This window comes from Miscanthus floridulus, chromosome 8 (genome assembly GCF_019320115.1).
Source record: "Miscanthus floridulus cultivar M001 chromosome 8, ASM1932011v1, whole genome shotgun sequence".
NCBI lineage: Eukaryota > Viridiplantae > Streptophyta > Magnoliopsida > Poales > Poaceae > Miscanthus > Miscanthus floridulus.
The window spans coordinates 85652191-85672204 of NC_089587.1; the positions used below are offsets into that span (position 1 = coordinate 85652191).

The window sequence follows — 20014 nt, forward strand, 5'->3', positions numbered from 1 at the left end:
TCAGTACTTAGCTCTTGAACAAAATGAGCAACAACATATTGGCCAAGTATATATTTTTTATTATTAGCTATATATATTATAATATGTCTTATGTGTGCTCATGACATTAAAAATAATGTTTATGTTTTGTAGCCCTCTGGATCGACATCAACAACTACAACGAAGAGTAAAAATGTTCGAGGTCCCAAAAAGCCATTGGAGGGTCGCTTCATCATCTCGGAGTTCAATGTGGATACAGGAGAACCAGGGGGGCCGAATAAAATGAAATTTGTGCACCACTGTGGTTACCTTGTACGGGACCGGCTCCCGATTAGTACCCGTGAATGGAAGAAGAAGACCAATGCTCCTCATATCAGTTTTGTCTCTGATCGTGACAAGGCGTTAATTTGGAATGATGTCTTGGTACATTTCACGCTCCAAACAGATGGTTATGATGATATAATAGATGGTGATGAATTGAAGGAGCGAGTTAGGGATTGGGCAATGAAGAAGATGGCCACCCAGTTTCAGACTTGGAAGAAACACCTATACACGACGTATGTCAAGAAGAACATAGCACCAGATTTTACTGTCCCAGGCCCGATCTCAAAGCAGAGGCCCTATTGGGATGAGTTTGTACAGTACAAGACTTCGGAAGAGGGTGTGAGTTGGGTGATAAAGAACCAACGTAATGCCCAACAGAAGACATACCACCATACCTTGGGATCAGGTGGCTACCCGACTGTCATTAAGAAGTGGAACAAAATGGAAGCGGACCTTCTTACCAAGGGTATCAGACCAGAATCACTCGAGTGGGGAGAACATGCAAAGAATTGGTTTTTCGCTCATGGGGAAACACTAGACCAGGAGACAGGGAAGTGCGTTTATGGCGCAAGACTGCAAGAAGCAGCAGAAAGATTGTTTTATGCTCAGAGAGCTACTGCTAGTGGTGCGTTCAGGCCCAACAGAGAGAAGGATGAGCTGACATACGCCATCGGGACTATTGAACATGGTGGCCGAACTAGAGGCAAAGGAAGTGTCTCGTGGGAGCATGGATTCCCTTAGGACAGACCTTCCTACAGAAGTCGCCAGAGAAAGAAGGAAGAAGAGGCACAGCGGCTCCAGAGGTTGGAGGAAGCGGTGCATGAAGCACAGGAGCGGGAAAAAAACCTTGAAGCGAGAATGCAGGAGGAAATCAAAAGGCAAGTGCAAATAGCAGTGAGTGCAAGCAAGCAGGCATCAGAGCCAGGAATCAACATTAGCCAATCTATTCAGTTGAAAAGCAGCTGCGCTTCCACGGAGATACCAAATCAAGGGGACACAGGACTGCGCTTCCCTGTGGATGACGTCACTGAACCTTGTACAACGTGTGAGCTACACATTCCGAAGGAGAATTCCACAATCAAGGTGGCTATCGGTCTTGTTAATCCTATCGACCGAACCAAGACACCAAGGATTCATGGGAATATAATCCAAGAAGGATATGCTACCATCTCGGTAGATAAAGCTGAAAAAGGTTTTAGTGATTTGCCTCTTGACATTCCTGGAGGTGATGGCGAGAAGACTCTAGGAGAAGCGGAGAAGACATTCATTCTATGGCGCAAGCGCTACATCATCATTCCAGGGATGTCGGCTCCACCTCCTCCTGAACTACCTCACCATAGGTACGTGCGGATGAAAACACTACATCATTAATTTATATTGGCTTAAATAATTAACAATCTACTCATAATAATATGTCATTCCTTTTTTTGTAGCAGATCCTCCCCCAACCTAAATCTAATTGTTCAATCGCCAGATTATCATAGTGCTCTGTACGATGACATTGTGTTGGAAGACGAGGCTGCATCCACACCATCTCCAAGGAGGTCTCCAACGCCGCAGCCGCCACCTCCAAGGAGGTCTCCAACGCCGCTGCCAATACCTCCAAGGAGGTCTCCAACGCCTCCCCCGCCCCCGCCTACCAAGAAGCCTAGCAAGAGGCCAGCCCCTCAAACAAAGAACCAGTCCCCGCCTGCAAAGAAAGCCACCGTGAAACCAAGGGCTATTCCCAAAATAATATCTGAAGAGAAGAAAGAAGGAACTGATGCATATAAAAAAGACATGTCTAGATTCTATGACAAACTTAAAATGAATCAAGAAGCAAGGAGAAACCCAGAGAAACCGTACTTCTTCGTAGCTCCGGATATTCTAAGAAAAAAGGTGACTTCTTACCAGCAACAACAGCGGGAATCTCGTAAGCCGTCCAAATCAACGTTATCAGACTATGACCGCACTCTCACCAAGTCAATTGAGGCGGCACAGAAAAAGAAGCGGGCAGGGAAAGGAGTTGCCCAACTCGGACAACAAGCGCACCAATCAATCCCCCCGCTAGTTGTTGGTAATGAATATGGTTCGAATTTAGGATTAATGCATCAGGCAAACATACCTCCGGATGTCGATTTGGATCACCTTGGTGAATTTCTTGATGAGACTGGTCTCGACCTTTACCAGATGTTTGGTGATGGAAACATTGAGAGTGCGGCGGAGGTTGATATTTGGAAGAAAAAATTTGTACTAGGCCAGAGTCTATACAACCCTCAAGCCTTATCTGATCTGGGGACGCAAATGTACCTGCTAAACAAGTGGTACATGCAGGCGTCTACCAGTGGAGACTTCTGCGTTGGTGTCAGAATTAGAGACGAACATTGGTTCCGTGGCGATGATGTTATGTATGTTGACTTTGCAGAATTTCATCAACTATGCCACCTGACCACTCTGGACAAAGTTATCATTAGCTGCTATTGCCTGTAAGTAATAATTCTTTCGATCTATTATTAAACTCATCATATGTGTGTATATGCATATAAATTATCCTAACAAGTACTATATATATGCAGATTTACAATGACAGAGCTCAGAAAGGAAGGCTGCAATGAAATTAGTTTTGTTGATCCCCATATAGTATTCAAAGACCCAATTACTCCAAAGACTAATTGGAAGTCTGAGTCAGAGAGTAACATCATGAACTTCTTAGTGAACCAATGCCACAAGAAGGATATACTCTTTCCCTATAACTTCAAGTGAGTGTTAATCATGTCGATCATAGCCTTAATGGCTCATATGTTGATTCTAGTTAATTAATGAGTGTTATGCGTTATATCCTATAAACACATGCAGCAATCACTGGATATTGATGGACATCGATCTGGTGAAAAGTCACTTGATAATCTATGACTCGATGAGAAAACCATAACAAGACTACCAAGATATGATAGATATTATCCAGAGGTAATTTCGGGATCTCTAGCAACTATATATACACACAAACATGATGATTAACTATATCTGATGACGTGGCAAATTTTTTATTGGGCAGTGTTTGGAAAACCTTTATTGAGAAGCAACACATGGAAAAATGCAAAGCGCCACTGAATGTAATCCCTTTGAAAGTAAGTCCCCTGAATCGCATCATCTTTATTAATTAAACATATAGCTTTCACCGGATCACCAGATTGGATGACAAATCTTTTTCTCGTAAAGTGGTGTCTGAGGCAGGAACAGGGGAACAACTACTGTGGTTACTATGTTTGCAAGTTTATCAAGGTGCTCTCCCAAAGAACTCCTACAGAGAGACTCAAAGTACGTTAAAAATACACTATATATTCATTTAATTATTATTATTGATTGTGTTACTATGTCTTTATATATATATATATATATATATATATATATATATATATATATATATATATATATATGTATGTACATATATTAATTTATTTTCCTTTAATTCAAACCTGTAGACTCGATGGTTGGAGGAAAAGGTCATATGGCAAGACCAAATCAAAGCAATTCAAGAGTCTATAGCCGGATTTTTTAATGAGCAGGTCATCGATTCCAAGGGCGAGTTCTACTTCGACCCAACACTGCCATTGAAGCCAAGGTAGAGGATGAGAGGAAACTTGTTATGTCACAACAACTATAATGCAATCTTTTGTAATATATGCACATGAAATAATATAATATAAAATACACATATGCATGCATGCATGTAAATATATATATGATGCATGCATGCATATATATATATATATATATATATATATATATATATATATATATATATATATATATATATGCTTGAATTGTGTGATTTAATACGTTCATTATGCTTGAACCGAAACATACTATATGCGCGTATAAATGTATAATTAGCAGCGTACAATACAACTTCGAAAACCTATTTTGAAAAGAAAACAAAAAAATGAAAAGAAAAGAAAAAAGAAAAAAAACCTTTAGTCCCGGTTCGTATTACCAACCGGGACTAAAGGTGCCGGCCATCGTGGCATGTCAGGAGGCACCTTTAGTCCCGGTTGGTGTTACCCACCGGGACTAAAGGTCCTCCTTTAGTCCCGGTTCCTGACCCGGGACTAAAGGACCCCCTTTAGTCCCAGATGCTTGCTCCCGGGTGGGGAACCGGGACTAGAGGGGGTTCCCCACCGGGAGTAAAGCTCGGTTCTCTACCAGTGATAGGCGTACTACGGTAACCGCTTCTCTTATCTCTCATGGCATTCAGGCGGCTTTCAGCCTGCTATTATATTTGCTCTAACACACACCGCTGTACAAGTATGTACTTAACTGCTTAACGTAGTCTAGTAGTAGTAACTATAGGCCTAAGCTAGTTGCACAAGTACTGCTGCCAAGTTGCATGCACCACCTTTTTGTTTGCACCATGAAAATTTCTGAAACCCCACACACGGGCCATCCCCATTCCACTCACATGCACACGTTTGTGTACGGTGTTACATGGTGTGTCTTGGTGCGTTTGTCTCTGGTTGCGCATTTATTTTGGACTACCAGAAGAAGGAATGGCAGGTCCTGCTGCGGCACGCATCGGGGTTTGGGGGAGGACGGTGGTGCTGGTGGACGCGAGTTTGCATGAGGGCGGCAGTAAATTTCCTCCTGCTGCCGTACGCCGGCCGCGGAATCCCAGTCCTTGCTTTACCATACCAGCTCGATCCCTCTCAAAGTCTCAAGCTGTCAAAACTCAGGGTCCATGCTCCTCCATTTCACAGCACTCTACTCTCTAGCTCTAGTTGGAGTATAGCTGATGGAATGGAGGCAATGCATCAATGATCGATCCATCGGTTCTATTCTATGACAATGCATCAATGATCTAGCAGCTCTTGCAGTTGCACATACACTTTAGAATCTCTCCAAGAATGTTTAGAGGCCGTCGGCCGGATCGGAGTGTGTGTTCATGGAATCATGGCGGTCGATCCATGTTGTTATTCTTTTGGATCGAATCATGTCCCTGTTTATACTGTATATACTAGGCCACTGCATGAATGAATGACAAGAGAGAGTGACTAGCCCTGGAATGGTGACAAAAAGGCCTATGCCCTAGAATAGTGTACTAGTTCTAGTCCTCATGCTTACTACTACTCCATATAGTACTACTACATTGCGTTTCCATGATCAGACGACGATGCTTCATGCCCGGTTTTGCATGCCAGGGTCCCAAGGGAAGGGACGGAGGAGGAGGTACGCTCCAGCACAAGGGAAACTAGGGTGAGGCACTGCGACTCTGTGCCGGGCGGCCGGCCGGGCCGTGTGCCAGTCCACAAAAGTTTGGCGCCCCCGAGGAGGAAGAAGACGACGACGAGGACGACGACCTGATTCAGGCCTTGTTTAGATGGCCTCAAAATTCCAAGTTTTTTCACTCTCTCTCCATCACATCAATTTTTGGACGCATGTATGGAGCATTAAATATAGGTAAAAAAAATAACTAATTGCACAGTTTGGTTGTAAATCACGAGACGAATCTTTTGAACCTAGTTAGTCCATGATTGGATAAAGTTTGTCAAATACAAATGAAATATGCTACCGTGTCCAGATTGCAAAAATTTGCAATCTAAACCAGGCTTGAGAGAGGTTGGAAGAAGCAGAGGGGAAAAGAAAGGTGGCCAGACGTGATTCAATTCTTTGGCCTCATTCTGCCTGCACCGCGGCCGCCCGGCGCTACTTCCGAGACCGAGAGGGCTAACCTGGAGTAGCTAGGACGACATGCGTGCGTGCGTGTGCGTCCGTTCCTGAATGGTGAATGGTGAAAATATTTTAAGGTCTTTAGCTAAGCTAGGTGCAAAAACATATGACCTAGTACTGTGTAGGAGAGAGTAGGAGGCAATAATTTGCTAATGCTTGCCCCAATCATTGGCGCATTGCCATTGGCCGTTGCGTCGTCACAAACTGGAGGAGTACTCATGGTGGATCGATGGAGCTAGTAGCAAGGATATGTATAGCTAGGCCATGAACTCCGTAGCATAAACAAACCTAGGAGTAGTAAAGAATTCAGTGTCCAACTGCGTGGCATTCCACTCTAGAGAACTGGTACTAGTCACTCCTGCGTGGCAACAAGTACCAGCCAAAGCCTTCCAAACCAAAGGTGCTAAACTTGCATGGCAGATATTTGCATTGGCAGGTATGCATGCAGTACCCTTTATTTGGTATATAAAAAACTTGCCATATACTATATTGTGGTAAAACTTGGCTCGTAGTAAATGGTTGTATGATGTTTGGGCCACAACGGTCGGAAATGTCCAACTGGGTGGCATACTGGCATTCCTCTCTAGAGAACTGATACTTATCACTCCTGCGTGGCAACAAACATGAAAGCCTTCCAAACCAAAGGTGCTAAACTTGCGTGGCACAAATTTTCATTGGCAGTCATGGATGCAGTACTTTTTTTTTGTTATAAAAAAACTTGCCATATATACTTGTGGTAAAACTTGGCTCATAGATAACCGGTTGTAACGATGTTTGGGCCACAACAGTATGTAGGAAAATGTCCGACGCCCTAAAGGCTAAAGGTGCAGCAGTAGATTGCAACCAAACACCGGCATGGTAGGTGTGGCATGCCCCTGACTTGCGGCGTAGCATGTTGGTTCAACCAAACAGCGTGTCCTCAACCTTTTCATCCAATCGTCATTTCTAACGACAAGTCTTGCACTACGTACCTCACGTTGTTTCAAGCGCCTGAAAACTCAGATGTTGCGAGCACGCTGAGGCCTTATTCATTTCATCCCTAAACCCAAGGGGGTTGGTGGGGATTGAGAGGACTAAATTCCCTGCAAGTCAAATCCCCTTCAATCCCGTCCAATTCCCTCTAATCTTCTTGATTTAGGGATGAAACGAACATGGCCATGTGTTAGGAGAGGAGGGGCTTCATGCGTGGATCGGAGGATGAGCGGTTCTGGCTTATACTAGAAAGGTTGAAGACGGTGCTCTAGTAGTTTGGCAACTGACATGTCACCTAATGAAAACGCTAAAATCAGGCCAAACCTAGGACGTGTTTGGATCACTTGCTTGAGATTGCTACGCGTAAGAAACCGAAACATGTTTGGTTTCTTTACTTGTCTGTCTCGTTTCCTGTGCAAGCAGGGTTTTTCTTGCTAGCTTGGGAGATCCAATTTAGCTCGCCTATGCTGGCAAGACTAATCTTGTGGAGAAAATCCAGTGAGCCAACCAAGCATCCGCTAGTTTAATGGACTAAAGGTGATCTGTGTTTTATAAAAGGGTAGGAACTATCGTGTTCCTACAGACGAGGACGGTACTACGGTGGCTTCTCCTGTAAGTACAGCCGACCGTGCAAAAGGCAGCGTCCGAACAGGAACAGTAGTGCGCGAAGAAAACCATGGGGCACACGGGTGAGCACGACTGCACGAGCATGCAAGAGAGAAAGAAAGATCGCAGGCGGACAGCCAGAGAGCCAGACGACGTACTGCAGCTAGCCTGCTGCAGGAGGATGCAGGGCGTGTACAGTGCAAATCAGGCGCGCACTGTTGCTCACTCACTGTTGGCGCTGCTGGCCCGGCGGGCGGGCGGAGGAGGACGAGATCCAGCCAGGAACGCGAAGGAAAGCCCATGGCCATGGGGCGCGAGGCCGCGGAGTTTGTTGGGTGCAGTGCGGCGGGGCAGCCTTTAATCCGCCGCGGCGTCGCAGGCGCCAAACTGCCACCACGCCCACCAGGGCCATGCATGGTCCATGGGCGGCGGCAGCAGCAGCAGACCTAGCAACTACTAGCTGCCCTCTGTGCGTGCTGCGTGAGAGAGAGGTCCCACGTCCGTCGCAGGCTGTGGCTGGCTGCTACGCCTGCAGCAGGTCTCGCAGTTGATGGGCAGCAGGCATGGCCACGTGCGAGAGCGGCGGGCGGAGGTGACGACTCGGGGGCCGCCCGCGGCAGGCCAGGCGAGGGGACGGACGCTCGTGCGCTCGCGCACGCGATCATCCAATCGTCCCACCCTGCTCTACTGCTGCCGCTCCAGCTTTCTCGCCATGCGCTGCGCGCTGCCGCAGTGCCGCGGCGTGCCGCAGCCCATCCCATCCGGCCACGGGCCATCCCGCTCGCCTGCCTCGTCTCTCCCCCCACACATGCCCTGCCCCCGCACAGCACTGCGCGTACGTGCTCCGTGCCTCCGTCCGTCCGTCCTAGCTGCAGCAGCGCCGTGTGCATCCACGTCCACGCACACTTTGCTCGAGCGAGCCAGCCTGCCGCCTGGCGTACTAGAGAGGCCAGGCCAGGGGTTGGACGGCAAGCAAGATCTCCGACTGCGAGTCACCCCGTCACAGTACCTGTACTACGTGTCTGCCGTCCTTAACCTGTAGCGCGCCGCGGCAGTTCCGTGTCCGTGTGGCACCGCTCAGACCACTGCCGGTACTGGTGGCTGGGTTTCCTGCCTTCCGGCCCCGGCCGCCGCCCAAACGCAGCGACGTGCAGCCAGCCTCTGAAGCGCCGAACCCAGCAAGCAACCCTGCCATTCGTCTGTGCTTTCTTCTTCTTCTTCTTCCCTCTGTTCTCTTTATCTTTCTGTTAAGTGCCTGTTTAGTTGCACTTCATTTTGCAAAAATTTTCAAGATTCTCCGTCACATCGAATCTTTAGACGCATGCATGAAGCATTAAATATAAATAAAAAATAAAACTAATTACACAGTTTAGACGAAATTCACGATACGAATCTTTTAAGCCTAATTAGACTATGATTGGACACTAATTGCTAAATAACAACGAACGTGCTACAGTACCATTTCGCCAAAAAATTTGCAAACTAAACCAGGCCTAAATGTAAAAAAAGTACTGACAGAATCGCAGAACGGATAGGACGACGCCAAATCTTCGTCTTTTCCATTCGAGTCCGTCGCCTAACAACAACAGAAGCTAGGTTTACTGCCTGATCAAGTGATCATCCTGCTCCCAGCATTCATGACACTCCGACTGCGACTGCGAGACCGATCGATCGAGTGCGAAACCAACAATGCCAGCAGGAGAGGCGAACTGGATGCAGCAGATCGATCATCCAAGGCAGAGCCGCAGAGAGACGGGGTGGGGTGTCTGCGTGCGTGGCGCAGCGCAGGTCCTGTCATGTTGGCATTCAAGGCTCGGAAGCTTTTGGAGCCGGGATGGAGGGATCGCTGGCGGGCAGCCGTGTCTGGCCGCTCAGGTGGATTGGGGGGAGAGCTGCAGGAAGGGAGGCCGGAGACCTGCCCCCTCTGCATGGCGCCCTGCTACGCCTGTCAGAGACTGCAAGTTTGAAGTTTCTTCTCGCATGCATGCATGCATGCGTCAGGGAAGACGTGCGCTCAAAACTTTTTTAAGGAAATTAAGTAGTACTACATAGGATTTAGGTCCCGTTTAGATGCGAATTTTTTTTGGCTTTTGGCTACTCGTTTGTATTTGGTAAAAATTGTCCAATTATGGACTATTTAGGCTTAAAAGATTCGTCTCGCCAATTACGGGCAAACGTTGCAATTAGTTATTCTTTTTACCTACATTTAATGTTCCATACATATGCCGCAAGATTTGATGTGATGGGAAATCTTAAAAAATTTTAGATTTTAGGTGGGATCTAAACAGGGCTAAATGATTGGAGTGCTAATACTACTTCAGGCCGCCTGCAGTTTGCAGGCAAATCTTCTGTGAACGTCGTCGAGAGTCTGGGAAGTAGCTAGTGCATCTTGCCAAATGGACTACTGCCTACTGCTGTATTTGTGTGCCACTCACATTCGTTTCATGTGGCAACCCGAACACCTAAAAAAACGAACCCCTTTTTATTCCTTTAAAAAATGAAACATGGAGAAATTCGTCTTGTGTTTCATGTGGCGTGATAGAGTACGTCCTGATTTTTATTTGACAAATGACACCCAAGGACAGTTTGTACTTGATTTATATCACGGAGCGACCAGTGCCCGAACAGCAAGACGTTGCTCCCGTGCCTGCGCCCGACGCACGATCAGACCCGCGCTCAACGCACGCCCGGCGCTCGACGCACGCCTGGACCCGCGCCCATCCGGATGGAGCTTCCCACGCTTGCGCCCGATGCACATAGAATGGAGGCCCACGTCCCATCCCGCTCGACGCTCCGCGCCCTCTCCAATCGCACTCCACACCCCGGCATCCTCCGCGGCATCCCGTCCCCACCGCTCTCGTGTCCGTGGCCTCCATCTTCACCACACCAGGAAGCCGCAACAGCTGGACCACTGAGGGCTGAGGCTTCCTCCACACCTAAGATCTACTTTTGCAACACTCAGATGAAACAACTACAACATACGCCTAAAACAAATGAAACATTCGGAACATACACTTGCAACATAGCTATTTGCAACATATGTAACATCTAGATAAAACACTTGCAACATACGTCTAAAAACAGATGAAACACTTCAACCACGCTCTTGAAACATGCCGTATTGCCATAGCAACATATGTAACATCTATATCTACTTTTGCAACATCCAGATGAAACACTAACGTAAATTTAAAAACATCTGAAACATTTAAAACATACGCTTGAAACATACGTGTACAGCCATAGCAACATATGCAACATCGAGATGAAACACTTCAAACATACGTCTAAAACAAACACTTGAAACATAGGCTTGCAACATGTTTGAGAACACCTGAAACACAGCGTCGCCGGCAGTCATGACCTACCTGGTGGGGAACTATGGTGGCGCGGGCCTCCCCTTCCTGCTGACGGCATGAGGTGGATGGGGCGCAGGCACAGGTGCAGGCGCATGCCTCCCCTGTCACCCCTTCCGCGACACGCGAGGTGGATGAGGGTGTGGGCACGAGCGAGCAACGACGCGTGGGCGGGCAAGGCATAGGGCGCACAGGGCCCAACGGTACAGGCGATGTGGGCGGGGTGCGTAGAGCAGTCTGTCCGGACGGGATGGACACCCGTGGCATGTCATTATTGTTTATATGAATAAGAAGAAAATAAGAAGCAGTGTACAAAAGACCATGCTGAAAAATAAAATTGCAATATAATTTGACAAAAAGTCTTCTGATCCACCACATCTACCGCAAATCTTGCTGGTTTATAAAGTGTACATGCCCGTCTATAGAACCACTGCATACAAGCATTGGAGAGGACATGCCCAGAGCGGCTGGGAGCCCAACCAAGATATGCTCATGTGCCACCATTCATCTACACAACTACAAACATTATAAGTCCTTCACCAATACAAGATGGCCCAAAGAGCCAAGGAATTGTTATTCGAAATAACGTCGTCATTAGCAAGTGTTTGGTAGTAGTCCTCTAGACTTTTCTGGATGATTTTTTTCTTCTCATTTCCCTAGATCTAAATACATTTATTTCTAAAGCTTCTAGATATATTTTCACGAGCTCTAAATATTTTACTTGGATTCTTCATATCCCAACCTATTTATATGATTTTTGTTGAAAGATTTATATGGTTAGAGACACTTTCAATGGTTAGAAACCTTCAAGTATATTTACCAATTTTTTTAACCTAATAAAAGGAGAGAAAGCTTCCTTCAAAACCACTTAAAAACCGGGCACGGAGGTAATTTGAACGGTTTTAGACTTCAGAGGTTTTAGAGTTTGTGATGAGGACAAAAATCCTAGTACGATGATAGCTGAGGGAAGTAAAATGTATGTTTTCGTCTTTTCGAGACTTAACGTTGGACTGCCAGTTGCGCCTGCCTAAATTACAGTAATAGGCCTATTTTCCCACAACTGGGCTACTGTGAGGGTCGTCAAAACGGGAGAAAAGCGACATATTCTGGATTGTCAATTGTGGCCTCTCCCAACCGGTGGAACGGCCCGTGTCCTCGGCTGGCCCCCCCTCCAGGCCTCCATTCCACGTGCTGACGTGCGTGCCCACGTCGGCGAGGTCGCGTGCCACCATCCCTCCGCGGTCCGCGGCCTCCGCACAGTCGGGCGGGCGTCCGGTTGCTGTCTCGGCACCGATCTGGCCGGACCGAGACGGGGGGCTGTGGTAGCTGTAGCCCTGTAGCTGCCATGTCGCGCTCCCGCCGCTGCAGCGAAAGGGACACTGATGCCGAAGCGGATCTGAATCTGAACATGCACCTGCACCTGCACCTCACAAGTCACGAGAGGACGGATGATGATAGGAAGAAGATGAAGAATCTTCTCTGCTCTGCTCTGATCATCTCGACTGCGTCGGTGCTTCAGATCTCACAGATGCTTGCCGCGGTTCCATTGCTCTGGACCGCGTCGAAAGGAATTACGACAGATCATTTTCATTTGCCTGCCCGTGGATCGGATCGGACTGGATCCGTGGCGTGTTCTTCATTCAAGGAGCAAGACTGAAGCAAAGTGGCAACGACGGCCAAAAACAACGAAAGAACACTAGTTACATGTTCGTGGTCTCCTGCTCGCGGCAACGATCGATCATCTTTTTTTTTTCCCGAGATCGACCGATGCCATCATACACAACATCACCATACTGCAATTTAATACTATACTATATGGATTCCATGTACACCACCACAAAATCATCAATTGCTTTATTGCGGCAGCTCGATCGATCACGGCAAGCAAAGCAACAACAGTGCCGTGGGTGGCGGATCCGCCCGCCATGGCTGTCCCACCTCCTCCTCGATGGCTCGACATTACGCCTCGCCGTCGTCGAAGTTCTGCTTGTAGCTGATGGAGTCGTACCCGAAGTCCTGCGGCGCGGCGGCCTTGAGCGGCCGTCCGTCGCGCCCCAGCAGTCGCCGCGCCCCGGCGCGGAGCCTAAACAGGACGTGCCGCCACCCACCGCCGGCGCAGCGGCACCTGCCGCCCAGCGGCCGCGCCTCATCGTCGTCGAGCTCCAGCCCGCGAGGTGCGAACGGCGCGGTCACCCAGCCGAGCCCCCACTCCCACCACCGCCGCAGCGCGCCCGCCGCCGCCAGCGCCTTCACGGAGGGCATCGACCGCGCGCGCCGGAACGCCGCCACCGACGACGACAGCGACAGCGACGGCGGCGGCCTCACGTGCACCGAGAACGAGGACATGCGCCGCCGCAGCCCGATCCCGCCGCCCCCCGCCTTGGTTCCCGCGGCGCCGGGCGTGGTCACTGGGAGCTGCTCGTCCTCGCTCCGCCGCGGCTTGATCGTCTCAAGGATCGCGTCAGTCGCCATTGCGCCTCGACGACCACCGCGGCGTGGATCAGGGGGACAGGGGGAGAGATCTTGGACGCGGAGGTTGGCCCTGGTTGGTAGGCGAAGGGGTGAACTGCTGGCTTCTCAGCTCTGCCTGGGAATACTGGGTGACTGAAGAGCTGCAGCAGCTGTGTTCCTATCGTGCCAACTGGATATTAGTTACACCAAACCATGTGTATTTAGTACTATTGTAAACTGATGCTACTACACGTGTAGATTTTTTTTTCCAGTAGTAAGAAACGAACTTAAGCGTTACAAAACACGGGAAAATATAACATCTTTTATCCCAAAAAAATATGCAATTCTAGAATCGTGTCAAATATCTGAAGTTTAACTCAAATTTTGTATAAAATGATACCGATATTTATCATATATAAATAAGTGCTATTATAAATAGATCACAGCGAGAACCAGACTGGGATTCAGCGTCATTACGTGGTCTCTAAAACAACAAGCTGTTCCTACTAGTACATGCGTAAAGCTTGTGTTGCAGCATGCGTAACGGGGAGAAAATTTAGAGAAAAGAGCCGAGGGCAGGCTATAAACTACGCTAACTTCTGACAGAGTTTCTGAATAGTTAAACAAGCGCCGTTGGTCGTTAACTTCTGAAGCAGCAAGGTGAACAAGCGCGAGCTCCAGTCTCGCATCGCATCGACGCATGGCATGGCATGGCATGGCATGATGTCTGCAAGCGGGGCGGCAGGGCGTGTCGGCGCCTGACGCAGAATACCGAGGACGTTGGTGGGTCGTTGTTGTCTCGCGGGGAGCCGCGCCAGTGCCCGTGACCGTGCCCGTGCCCGTGCCCGTGCCCGTGCCCGTGCGTGCCCAGCCAGACGTGCCGCCCACGCGGTCCATGTGATGTGCCCATCCACTCTACGCCGGTCCCGGACGGACCGGGTGCGCCGACGCAGCAGTGCCGGCCCTAGGTAGGGCACGAGGTGCGAGGATCGAGGAAGGAGAGGTTTAAATCCAGGTATATATACCTCCAGGTCATATAGTTTATTAGGCATTAGCAAATTAATAAGAAGAGAGACATAGAACTGGTCAGGCGGTCCAAAAAGATAACATCGGTATTTCTTTTCTAGTTTCATTTCCTACGGCCCTCGGGTAGAGAGGAGGTGAGGAGTCACGCTGCACACAGCATACTCTGATCGTGAGTTCACGACGTGCGCCTTACACACGCGGAGCTGGTGAGCCGCGCCGCCACGAAGAGCTAGACTACCGGAGACACGGACACGGCGCACGAGGACGGCGACCAAGCAGGGCTCTACGACGATGACATCTTAATTCTTGGCTTTTTATGAATTACGATCACCGATCAGTTGTTTAGGCCCAAGATATTTTTTTCTTTTTTCTTTTTAATCCAAATTAATTATTTGTATAGTATTCCAGACTTCTAGTGCTTTGTACCCATATAGTCATATTTTTCTTTTAATTTAGGTGTTAGAATTTTAGAATGTTACCTAAAAAACATTTATCATGGGTGAGAAAAGAAAACAAATATATTGTTTTTTTATTCTATATTGTTCCTAGATAATTATCATACGTCTACAAATATATTGCTTAATCTATATTGTTTTCCAATAATTATCAGACATGTTAAATTAAAAATATGTTATTGAATTGGCTTCGTTTTGCAAGTAAAATTAGCACCTATATATTATAAGATTTTATACATGGTCAAGGAGTGTTGCGACGAGATCACCGAAATGCCCTTAAAATCGTAGGACAGGCACTGACGCAGCTATCGCCGGGAAGGAAACAAGCAGTCACGGCTTGTGCGTCCCGTGGTGTAGCCACGTCCCGTGGTGTAGCCATGTGCCCATGTAGGAGCAGTATACGTACTAGGCGTACATATACCCTCTCGCAACAAAACAAAAAGATTTTACGAAACGTTGAACTCCCTACTAGGAGAATTCACATCGTTTAGACTAGGGTGTACAGTACCCTTTTTTTAATATCATATTGTTTCAGTTTTACCGAGGAAACATAGGCCGGTTTGATAGGGCTTTTGTCTCAGTTTCACAAAAAGAAACTATTTTTAGCTCTTCCTACAAGCTTTATCCTAAAAACTGTTTTCCAGATTTCCCTCACATATAGTTTCCTAGATGAAGTTGGGTGAAACCGAAAAATCTAGGGAAAGGCTAGCGCACGGATGTCCGAACGCCCACGGCGCACGCCTGCTTTATATGGGGTCCCGCAGCGCTTGATGCCCTGTGCTCACTCCGTGTCCCACGCTCGCTTCCATCTGATCTACACTCGCACGGTTTCCCACGCCTGCCGTCGTGCCCCCTCCACATCCACGCGCATACAGGCGGGCCCAGCAGCTGCAGTAGGCGACAGATTTATATAGGGTCCACTGCAACATGTGCAACACCAGATCTACTTTCGCAACATCTAGAAAAAACATATTTACAACATACGTCCGTAACAGTTAAAACGCTTGCAACACACGTATGACACACGAGGGAAACATGTGTGTAGACATTACAAAACATATGCAACATCTAGATGAAACACTTAAAACATATGTGTAAAAACATATGCAATATCTGAATGAAACACTTGCATCATAAGTATGAAACATATGCAACACCTAGAAAAACACGTGCAACATCCGTCTAAAACAGCTGAAACATTCAGAACAGACGCTTGCAACATACGTGTATAATCATTGCAACATATGCAACATCCCAATCTATTTTTGCAACATCCACATGAAACACTTGCAACAAACACCTGAAACACTTGAAACATACGCTTGCAACAGATAAAGAAAGGGAGTGCGAGGTACAGCCGGAGAAGCCCGCTCCGGGTTTGGCCACTCCGGATCTCGTTATGTCACGAGCTGAGGTCAGGCGTCGTGGCGACGCCAGCGTCCACACAGTGGCCATGACCTCCTAGTGGGGAACAACGGTGTTAGCAGCACCTTGACTCAGCGAGGGATAGTGCATGATGCGCAGGGGCGAGACTGGGCATGGCGAGACAAGGCGGGAGTGGGCGCGGTGGGGACGGAGCATGGCGCCCGCGGCAGACGTGTGAAAGGTCCTTATGTGGTTTTGGTAATTGAGTGACAACCTAGGTGGACTAATTGTGTTTATGTGAGATACACAGGTGATTAGTCTATAGGTACATGTGTGTGAGCAACATATGCCATGAAGGTGGATATGGCTCAGAGATATTGCAAAGCTCACACATGTGATGATGAAGGAGCTCATTGCACATGAGACATGATATTGAGTCATGTGATCAAGGTGGAGAAGATCAAGACATGACTTGGCTTGATAAACTGGTTGCAAGCGTGAAGGGCAAGTTGGAGGCTTTGGAGCGATGGACTGCGTGGCAGTGAAGCTTGAGCAAGACTTGGCGCCGATGGATGAAGGCAACGGTGAAAAGCAAATAAAATTAAGATCGATGAACCAATATAATCATGTGATGATATAAAGTGAATCATATCATTTGGTGATTGGTTGGTGCATGTGTTGCATCAACAATGGAGGAGATGGAATGGAATGCGCAAGGCAAAGGTATAACCTAGGGCATTTTATTTCACCGGTCATAGATGTGTAGAGAAGTTGATGATCGGGTTTAGGATAGATGGCCGTACTGTCAAGAGGAGCAAACTTGTTTGCATATCAGTCATCTAGTGCCACTCGAGTGATCTAACTTTGTATCGTCGCTAGGATCAAGTGGCGTGGCAAGTTGAGTGGCTAATCCCTAGAAAATATTTGTGAAAATATGCTAACACACACGCACAAAGGTGATACACATTGTGTTTAGCACTTGGGAGCAAGGGTTCAAAACTTCACTAGCAGAGTGTCTGTCTGTAGAGTGCGAACACTCCGACGGTGCCACCGGCGCCCTGTATAGAAAAGATAGGGTTTCACAGAGTGCACCGGATGCTGGGGTCCTGCGTCCGGTCAGTGGCAGCAGTGAAGACATAGGCGTCGGTCTTTGACCGGACACTGAGTGGGTGCATCCGGTCCCACTGATGTGGCAATGCAGAGAAGAGGAGAAGGACCAGACGCTGATGCTCCGTCCGATCATGACCGACCGGATGCGTCCGGTCGTAGTTGAGCATCTCTGACACCTTACTAGAAGTGACCAGGCGCTGGGGTCCTGTGTCTGGTCATACACTGTGCTGCGTCTGGTCACAACTTAACCATTGAGGTTGGGCGCTCAGTATTTGAAGCCAGGGATGACGTGGCAGCCATCCGTTGACCGGACGCTGGCAGGGTCCGTTCGGTCGATCTGACTGGAGCGTCCGGTCACCCCGAGTTGTGCCCAGTGAAGGGGTACAATGGCTCTATTTTCGTGGGAGCTATAAATAGAAGAGGTCTCAGCCTTGGGCTAGTTACTGAGCACCTTGGGGGACTTTGTGTCCATGCTTGAGAGTGCTTGGGAGCCCTCCATCTCACATATGCTTGATAGTGATCATTCAATTATGTAAGAGAGCGATTCTAGCGCGATTGCATCATGAGGTTGCATCGAGTGGCACTAGGTGGTCGTCTTGCAAGTCGGTGGTGCTTATTACTCTTGGAGGTTGCCACCTCCTAGACGGCTTGATGGTGGTCTCCGTCGAAGCCCGCAAGAAGCTTGTGCGGTGCTCCGGAGAAGAGCTTTGTGAGGGGTATTGTGCTCGCCCCATGGGAGCCACGAAAAGCAACTCTAGTAGAGTGTGTCATTGAGCTACCCTCACTTTCGGGGTAGGTTCTTGCGGTGCCCAACACGCGGGCTTGGTGGGTGATGCCAATTAGCTGTCGAACCACCAAGTGAGCGGTCGACACAACGAGGACTAGCGTGTTGGCAAGCACGTGAACCTCGGAAGAAAAATCACCGTGTCAACTTTGTTCTTCCCGTTGGTTTGCAATCTCCTTTCACAAGCTTGTAATTACTTTCACATACATTGTGCTTGTGTAGTTGCTCTTGTATTTAGTTAGCTTATGTAGCTCACTAGTTACCTTCTTGCTTGTGTAGCATAAGAAGTAGCTCCCTTACGTGGCTAATTTGGTTTGTGTAATCTTGTTAGTCATATTGCTTAGTTTGTGTAGCTAAGTATTTGTGCTCTCTAATTTGGTATTGGTTGCCTTGTTATCGAGTATTGCTAGTGAGCTTAGGAGCTTTGTGCTTTTGCTTACTAGCATGTGTAGGAGCTCACTCATTGCTTAAAGTACTAGTAGCATAGGTTTATGTGACCTTGCTTGTTGAATTGGTTAAGTGAGCTCTAGCTAGCCTGATATCTTAATTGCTTAATTAGGATCTTTGCAAGGTGCTAGAGAACATAGATAGAGGGGTGTAGTCTTGGCTAGACCAATAGATTTAGTTCCATACTTGTTTCGATTAGCCGGCGCGATTAAGTTTTAGAAACAATTATTCACCCTCCTCTAGTCGCCATCTCAACCTTACAACATGTGAAAGGTCCTTGTTTGGTTTTGGTAATTAAGTGACAACCTTAGATGGACTAATATATGTTTGAGTGAGATACACAGGTGATTAGTCCACAAGTACATCATGTGTGAGCAACCTGTGCCATGGAGGTGAAATAGCTTGGATATGTTGCAAGGCTCACACATGTGATGAAGGAGCACATTGCATATGAGACATGACATGGAGTCATGTGACTAAGATGGAGAAGATCAAGACAAGACTTGGCTTGATAGACCGGTTGCAAGCGTGAAGGGCAAGTTGGAGGTTTTGGATCAATGAACCCCGTGGCGGTGAAGCTTGAGCAAGAATTGACACCGATGGATGAAGACAATGGGTGAAAAGCAAGTGATGTCAAGATCGATGAACCAACAAGGTCATGTGATGATATGAAGTGGATCATATCATTTGTGATAAGTTGGTGCATGTGTGGCATCAGCATTGGAGGAGATAGAATGAAATGCGCAAAGCAAAGGTATAACCTATAGGGTATTTCATTTCACCGGTCATAGGTGTGTAGAGAAGTTTATGACTGGATTTAGGATAGATGGCCATACTATCAAGAGGGGCAAACTTATTTGCATATCTATCATCTACTACCACTCGAGTGATCTAACTTTGCATCGTTGCTAGGATCGAGTGACGTGGTGAAAAGAGAGAAAAATCCTTTGACAAAATATTCATGAAAAGGCTAACACACATGCACGAGATGGTGAACACTTGGTGGTGTTAGCACATTTGCAAAGGTGTTGAAAATGGAGAAGAAAACTGTGCTAAAGTAAACGGAGGAGAGCACATGCATTGCAAAGAAAGAGAGGGAGCCTTGTGTGTGCTTAGCCTTTCCTTCATTGTATGCACTTTGAGAAGGGTAAAATTAGACAAGCATTGCATGCACTCTAAGAGAAGGAATGTGTGTTTGCATGCTTGCTTTGTTGACCTTGACCAAGTGAAAGGGTGCACCGAGTGAAGTGAAAGGAATGTGTGGCTGCATGCTTGGCACCGCCGTGTCTGGTGTGCATCGCCATGCATAGGGCGGTGCACCGCCCTAACCTGCCCGGTGACACCGCCAGGGCACCACCCTAATTTTACACAGACTAGCTATTTCGGGACTTCGGGAAAATGGGCACTGCCACTCCCTGTCCGGTGGCACCGCCCTA

General features: G+C 47.8%; 1 protein-coding gene across 1 annotated transcript; it reads right to left on the reverse strand.

Moving 5' to 3' along the window:
• Positions 1-12594: 12594 nt before the first annotated feature.
• On the reverse strand, positions 12595-13566 carry LOC136476876 (uncharacterized). The gene has a single exon (XM_066474846.1). It carries the CDS (start codon positions 13410-13412, stop codon positions 12900-12902), a length of 513 nt encoding a protein of 170 aa, XP_066330943.1. The 5' UTR covers positions 13413-13566; the 3' UTR covers positions 12595-12899.
• Positions 13567-20014: the final 6448 nt, after the last annotated feature.

Bases quoted from the DNA above. Each gene is read 5' to 3' on its own strand.
- LOC136476876 (XM_066474846.1), bottom strand. From the start codon at position 13,412: ATGGCGACTGACGCGATCCTTGAGACGATCAAGCCGCGGCGGAGCGAG.